The following is a 7,574-nucleotide window of genomic DNA, read 5'->3' as shown; positions in this document are numbered from 1 at the left end:
AGAAAACGTCTAAACCCACCTTCTCACAAAATGAATGTCATCTCGTAAATCTGCACGTAATAATGCATTCGGGCGTCAGGTTTCAGGCACATTGTTATATTAACGTCGTCACCAACGCAACCTGGGGGTGGTATCTAGATACTGCTTGCCCCCCACCCCAATCTCCCACCTCGTTCCCCCCCTGCCCCAAACCCTCCCCCCACCCCCACCCCGAGCTGGTGTCTTCACGTGCTGCCCTATAGCAGCAGCAAGTCGTGGAATTTCGTTCCTTCCTGGGATTTCAGGATGGTGGTCCCTTGGTGCCAGTGGAGCTGGTTAGGGTCGCTGCTGCTGCTGCTGCTGGTGCTCCTGCTGCAGTGCTTGAAGCCAGGCCTTTGACTGGGGACCTGCAGGGCGAACACGGACTGGGTTCAATGTCGCGTCCACGTGCGCCTCCAAACGTAAAATTGCTCAACAATTCGCAGGTAATGCATCAACGATGAGGGTGCACGAATCGTAAACAAAAACACGCGCGCCGTCCGCTTCGATGTGGAAGTTCACTGTCTAAGTGGGTAAGTCTGAGCGTTTATCGTCGCGTACTCCTACGAGTTTAGCCCGTCACGAATACGCACGACGTTAATCGAAGAAGAGCGGGCCGCGTGTGGCCGGCCGCCATGGTCCAAATTTGCCACATTTGAACGTTTACAACTACAAAAAAACTATTTTTTATTTTACCAGGTAAGGTCCACTGAGCTATGTAGCTCTTTTTCAGAAGCGACCCGGCCACAAATGATAGCTCAACGAAGTGGCTTATCATGTGGAAATGTATTGCAGCCAAATACTCTAAACGCATGTTTCTAAATGGGAAAGGAAAAAACGGAGGACCCGGTGAAAAAAACCACGCGACCACAGGGAGAACGTGCAAACTACAAATATACAGGCGTCAGGAGTCGGGATCGAACCCACGATCTGCTGTATATACCAGGCGAGATAGTTAACATCTCGCAACCTTTGGTATAGAAACACAGAGGACGGTACAAAATGTGACCGTAAAGAAACCGATTGTGGAACGCGGTGGGGGGCGGCATGACGACGAATGCTCGTGTCGCGCAATCAGCAGTGCCAGCGCCAAACACGCACCCCACGGGGCGAGCGACGTCACATGTGGGCCAGGCTGGTGGGGTCCCCCAGGCCCACGAGCCCAAGGAGAGCCGACTCGACCGACGCGGCCATCGCCTTGTCTTCCTCACGCTGCTTCAGCGACGCCGACTTGGGGTTCAGGTTGCGCTCTAAACGTCGCGGCGACAACGGCGACGACAAAGCGATCGTTAGCGTGGGGGCCGCCTTAAGGCGCAACGGGACACAACGTATACGACTCGTTTGTCAACGTGGAAGGGTGCGACGATTCGATGGGCCTGGACGGCGCTTTGATGGGTTGTGAATGGCAAGCTACGCTCTGGGCAGCAGAGGGCAAGTCCAGAAAAATCCATTGTTGGACAAAATCCACCGCGCTTTCAGGCTCCTGGCGACTTTGCTCCCTGGCTTCACCAACCGACGTTGACCGGCATGGGGAAGCGTGAACAAATAACTCCCACAATCCCAACGGCGTAGACTAACGAAGGGCTGTATTATGAGGAGGATTTTGAAAATAGGGCAAAGGTCAAATCCTCAGTGCGGTGGGAATCTGCACTACTGCCCGGATCCAAAATATGGCATGGGAAAGAGATTAATTTATTCCAGGCTAATGGCTCAACAAATTCGGGGATTATTCATTGATGGTGACCACAGATGGCGTTCGGTCATTGGCAGCGTGAGCTGGGAGCACAGGCCTCACCTGGGAGCAAAGGCCCAAAATATTACGTGGCCTTTGGGCCTATTTTTAACTGATACAGAGAAGAGTTAATAAACTTCGTGAATTGAGCAGTGTTATAAGAACTTGCACAAATATATATTTGGGAAGAAAATCCTAAGTGGAGCAGTGCAAAGGATGACGGAGCAAGATATGTTTTTTTGACCTCGAGTGTAGCGGTTGAACAAAGTGCGGATGAAACGGAAGAGTCATTCTGTGCAGATGGGAGGAGGAATGACATGCACAGGTACAGTCACCATGCTAGAAGCAACGGAACAGCGATGGAGAAGTGGCTGACTGACAGACAGAGCCAGGTGCGTGCGAGCAACGAAAGCCGGCGCCGGGCGCGCCACCGTACTTACCGCGCACTTGCGATTCGAGGCTGGTGATGACCATGACGGCTTGCTGCAGGATGCCGAGCTTGGTGGGCGCCTTGTCGGAGCGGAGGTACGTCTGGCACAGGCGGCCCAGCTCCTTGAAGGCCTCGTTAATGTCGCGCACGCGGATCCGCTCGCGCGCGTTGTTGGCCAAGCGCCGCTCGCGGTCCTTCACCTCGCGCTCCTCGGGGGGCAGGTCCTCGTCCGTGCTGCGCACGGGGACGTGCACGCGCGCGCAGGGAGGGGTGAGCGAGAGGGCGAGCGAACGGGTGAGCGGTAGGGCGAGCGGGAAGGCGAGCGGGCGGGCAGGTGGGTGAGAAAGCGGGGGAGTGAGCGGAAGGGTGAGTGTGCGGGAAGATGAGCGAGCGGGTGAGCAGTAACGTGAGTGGGAGGGTGAGCTAGTGGGTGAGTGAGCGGAAGGGTGGGTAAGTGGGTGGGTGAGCAGTAGCGTGAGTGGGTGGGTGAGCGGAAGGGTGGGTGAGTGGGCGGGTGAGTGGGCGGGTGAGCGAGCGGGTGGGTGAGCGGAAGGGTGGGTAAGTGGGCGGGTGAGCAGGCGCGTGAGCGGGAGGGCAGGTGAACGAGTGGGCGGGTGAGCCAGTGAGCGGGTGAGCGAGCGGGTGGGCAGTTGAGCGAGTGGGCTGGGTGAGCAGGAAGGAGGGTGAGCGGGGGGCGGTACCTGGCCCTGCCACGTGAGCCCAGCTTGCTGTGCTCGTCATCCCCACGCTCGTTCTCGTCGCGCTCCGCCTCATCCTCCGACTTCACGTCCACGCTGCTGCTGCCCGCGCTCGGCAGCCCTGGGTTGTGCAAGCACGTGACACCACGCCGCCTCGTTACACAAACGCGTGACGCAGGATCACGACTCACCACACACACCTCACCACAAAGACAAGGATCCCCCCTGTAGCCTTAATACATTGTTGGGGAAAGTATTGCCAGCGGGCAGCACTTAATGTCAGTGAGCGGGCGGCATTAGCTGTGGCCGGGAAGAGCACGCAGGTTCCCGGGTTCATAGTGCAGTACAATAACGTCTACGTCACCTTTCTTGACATACTCACACCTTACCACAACAACCGACATTCGCCACTACATGCCGGTGACGTCACCACAGAGTTTGTGCCAGGCTAGGTGCTCTTTGAGACCACGTGAGGCGTGTAAGGCTCGCTGGCAGGCCTCAGCACAGACCCAGGTGTTGTGGGTCAACTAATTGAGATGATTGGCCAGATGCACCAGCCGTGCTCCCCCGCTGTGCCACCTTTCGACACACGGGGCAAAGCCTCGAAGCCCCCGTGAGGGCGCCTCACACCTCTGTAGCTGTCGGTAATGGATGAGAGATCCGGCGCCGACCCCGACATCGACTCCGCCACGGCCTGGTGCGCCCGGTGCAGCCCCACGGTCTCATCACGGCGGCTCCCGGCCTGCGCACGACAACACGAGACAGCGGCCACAAGGAGGGGAGGGGGGGTTCAGCGAGTGTTGAATTGTCGCCGGATTTGACGCCACTGCCATCTCCGCCGCAATCGTGGCTGTGATGTCGGTGCGAACACACGGTGGCGCTGTGCCACCGCGCACGGCACCGGCGAGGGCTCCGGCGGAGCTAAAAAAAGGGGAGAAAAACCGTGGACCGAGGCCGTTTAATTCGCGCCGATCAACCTGCCACCTCCGACGAGTTTCACGTGGAGGCAGCGTTTTTAATGCGGTAGCCAAGTGGTTTATTTTTGCTACAAACGATGGCAACTTCACAGCGGGGGCTGGATTGGTGGTTTACCTCCCAGTCCAGGAGAACGAACGAACATCTCAATCAACCGAGGAGCTACAGGAATGGGGCGCTTTGGAAACACCGAACGCCAAGTGTCTGTGCACCGAGTCGGTGTCTTTGACGCGTCTCACAATGCAACTGTGCAGGTTGCCTTGCGCACATGCGCACACAAACAAAGATCCCCCGTATAGCCTTAACAGACTGTAGGGGCAAGTGCTGTTAGCGAGCACCTATGAAGGCCGGAACGGTACACGAGGGGGGTGGATGGCCAGCACCACGCCCGACCGCCTTTGTCTCCCCAGTGGCGATATTTACACACCGCACCAGGTACTCATTTAAGGCTGAGTCGACCTAGGGGAGGCCCTGGGACCGGTTCAGATAATCGCCAGTGGTGTTGGCCGTGGGCGGGAATCAAACTCGGGTCACCAGGTTCATAGGGCAGCGCGCTAACCGCTACACTACCGCTCCCCACGTACACATACACACAGGCAGGAACATGCACACGCTGCGAAACACGCACGCACGCAGGCACGCACACGTGCATAGCACGCGCCCATGTACGCAGACGCACGCGTGCACACCAGGCACAAATAAATTTCCAATCAGTCGAAGCATCGCCCGCACTCGGCTGGAGAACATGGTGAGATCCTGCGGATGCAATTAGCAAAGTTCGTTAATATGTAATTAAAATGTAATTAGAATGCAGGCCCAACACAATGAATATTATATGCCACTTTTCACGTGTTCTGCTGGTAGCGCAGTGCGTGCCTCCCTCCCTCCCTCCCCAACAGCGCCCGCAAAACACACGATGCGCACCTCGCATGTAATTAAACATGCAAATGAGACGGCTAATTAGTGCGCTCTGCAGCAAACAAAAAACGTCTCCGGCGAATTAACCCCGGCGATGGAGCCCAACCGCCGACCCGTGCCGCCGTCCCCCACGTCCCGTTCGCCCCCTCCACGCCCGCCCACCGGAGTCCTGCTCCGTCCATAAGAGAGTAGCAGGAGAGGTGTTGCAAGTTCCAACGGACCGGGCCCCAAAGGGGATTCGTCAGCAAGAAGCAGGGGAGATTGTCCCAGTTAGGAGACGTTGGGGAGCCCTTCACCCAGGCACCATTCCCCCCCCCCCCCCCCCCCCCCAAATCGCCGCTCCCCAACTCGCCGCTTCTCCAGCCAGGTCCGACTCAGGTGACGTTGTACACGTTTTGGCGGAAGAACACAACGTACCTTACTGATCTCATCAAGGAGCATCAACCATCACGTGAACTTCGGTCATCCTCGCAGTGGCGGCTTTTGGCTCGTCATCGAACAAAGGCAATCACCGCAACGCGCGCTTTCAGATGCGCTTCGGCGGCCGTCTGGAACGCTCTTCCTTCTGATATTAGTATGCCACTGGAGCTATGCACTTTTAAATCTAGATTAAAAAATAATTTCTTTTAAACTGCTTTTTGTGTTTAGTTTGTTGTCCTTCCCCCGCACCTCCGATTAGCATGGCTGGCTACGTACGGTGCGAAATAAGTTCAACATTAATATGTACATACAACAGCGGTGTGGTCAACAACCTGTGTCTGTGCGGGGGCCACCACCAATGTAGAGTTAAAACCCACACGGGCTCTCGAGCGATACAGACGTTAAATCCGACACGGTACGAGGGCAAGTGTTTACGTTAAACCCTAATTGATCTGCTGGCAATTACCGGAGACTTTAAGCTGATCTCGGTGTGAACCCAGCCTCCCTGAGGTTAATGGAGCCCGAGCACTAAACCAGCTTGAGACTAAGCCAGCCCTGGTACTGAATCAGGCCTAGCACTAAGACAGCCCTGGTACTAGATCAGGCCTAGCACTAAGACAGCCCTGGTACTAGATCAGGCCTAGCACTAAGCCGGCCCTGGTACTAGATCAGGCCTAGCACTAAGACAGCCCTGGTACTGAATCAGGCCTAGCACTATGACAGCCCTGGTTCTAGATCAGGTCTAGCACTAAGACAGCCCTGGTACTAGATCAGGTCTAGCACTAAGCCAGCCCTGGTACTAGATCAGGCCTAGCACTAAGCCAGCCCTGGTACTAGATCAGGCCCAGCACTAAGCCAGGCCTGGTACTAGATCAGGCCTCGCACTAAGCCAGCCCTGGTGCTGAATCAGGCCTAGCACTAAGCTAGCCCTGGTACTAGATCAGGTCTAGCACTAAGACAGCCCTGGTACTAGATCAGGCCTAGCCCTAAGACAGCCCTGGTACTAGATCAGGCCTCGCAATAAGACAGCCCTGGTACTAGATCAGGCCTCGCACTAAAACAACCCTGGTACTAGATCAGGCCTAGCACTAAGCCGGCCCTGGTACTAGATCAGGCCTAGCACTAAGACAGCCCTGGTACTGAATCAGGCCTAGCCCTAAGACAGCCCTGGTACTAGATCAGGCCTAGCACTAAGACAGCCCTGGTACTTGATCAGGCCTAGCCCTAAGACAGCCCTGGTACTAGATCAGGCCTAGCACTAAGACAGCCCTGGCATTAAACCAGCCACATGCTAAACCAGTCTTGGTACTAAAACCACCCATGGCAGTAGACCAGCCATATGCTAGACCAACCCTAGCATTAAATCAGCCCTGGCCCTAATTCAGCCCTGTACTAAACTAGCAATGGCACAAGACCAGCCTCATGCTCATCCACCCCCATGCCAAACTAGCCCCATGGTAATCTGGTCCATCTGAGAGCCGGAGTCTACGGAAGAAGGCGAGAATGAGTAAACGGGGGAGCCACAAAAGCCATGGTTGAGTGTAGGGCTGCTCACCCTGAGCGTTCACTGCTAAGATTCTTTGAGGAATTTGCCAAACGAAGAAGGCGAGAGGTCAATCTGAGAGACGGAGTCCACGGAAGAAGGCGAGAATGAGTGAACGGGAGAGCCACAGAAGCCATGGTTGAGTGTAGGGCTGCTCACCCTGAGCGTTCACTGCTAAGATGCTTTATGAGGAATTTGCCAAACGAGGAAGGCGAGAGAGAGGGAGGGAGGGAGCCCCATCGGAGGTCACCTTTGCAGCCCGCGCGGTGTTTACTCATCTAAAGAGATTAATTTACTTTTAACAAAAGGATGCTAAATGTCACTACCCACAACAGCGCAGAGTGCTGGTGGTGGGTGAGTGGGTGGAGGGGGGAAGGGGTTGTCGAAACAAATTTTCCGCTCGTCTTTTCAATCAGAAAAAAAAACCTCTCTGTGGTTAAATTACGGTAAATAAACGGCGCGCGGGCCGCACGGCTGCCCGCGGTGCAGCGTCACCTGCAGGCCCCTTTCACGTGCTCCCAACCGCACGCGACGCGAGAGCGGCTCCTTTATTTAACCCTTCCTCGCGGAAACCCAACCGCAATACGAATTGCTCCTGGTTGGAACTGGCAAGGAACGGCCACACGCGTGGAAAAGATGCGCCCGGGCAAGTCCCACGATTTTGCACATTTAAAAAATGTGGATAATTCGTTGGTAACGTGATGTGCCTCTTTACTTGGGCATTGTACGTCAAGAAGTTGAGACTTCTTGACGTACAATAGTTCTGAGAGAAATAACTTGTCCACCTTTTTGGATGAGAGAGAAATGCTCACAACTCATGGTGGTGGCAGACACTCAGAC

At 55.7% G+C, this 7,574-nt stretch overlaps 1 protein-coding gene across 1 annotated transcript in view; it reads right to left on the bottom strand.

The window, feature by feature from the left end:
- Positions 1-221: 221 nt before the first annotated feature.
- The window catches only part of LOC144945871 (transcription factor 12-like), a 100,997-nt gene continuing 93,644 nt past the window's right edge, over positions 222-7,574 (bottom strand). The window contains exons 17-21 of the mRNA XM_078874477.1: positions 3,509-3,620; positions 2,882-2,999; positions 2,191-2,414; positions 1,120-1,268; positions 222-386 (exon numbers count right to left, since the gene is read on the bottom strand). Of these exons, the coding sequence (XP_078730603.1) occupies positions 1,138-1,268; positions 2,191-2,414; positions 2,882-2,999; positions 3,509-3,620 (585 nt within the window). The 3' untranslated portion in view covers positions 222-386; positions 1,120-1,137. The remainder of the gene's footprint in view (positions 387-1,119; positions 1,269-2,190; positions 2,415-2,881; positions 3,000-3,508; positions 3,621-7,574) is intronic.

The sequence above is a fragment of the Lampetra fluviatilis genome, chromosome 39 (assembly GCF_964198595.1).
Source record: "Lampetra fluviatilis chromosome 39, kcLamFluv1.1, whole genome shotgun sequence".
Classification (NCBI taxonomy): Eukaryota; Metazoa; Chordata; class Hyperoartia; order Petromyzontiformes; family Petromyzontidae; genus Lampetra; species Lampetra fluviatilis.
This window is presented reverse-complemented; position numbering and strand designations above follow the sequence as displayed.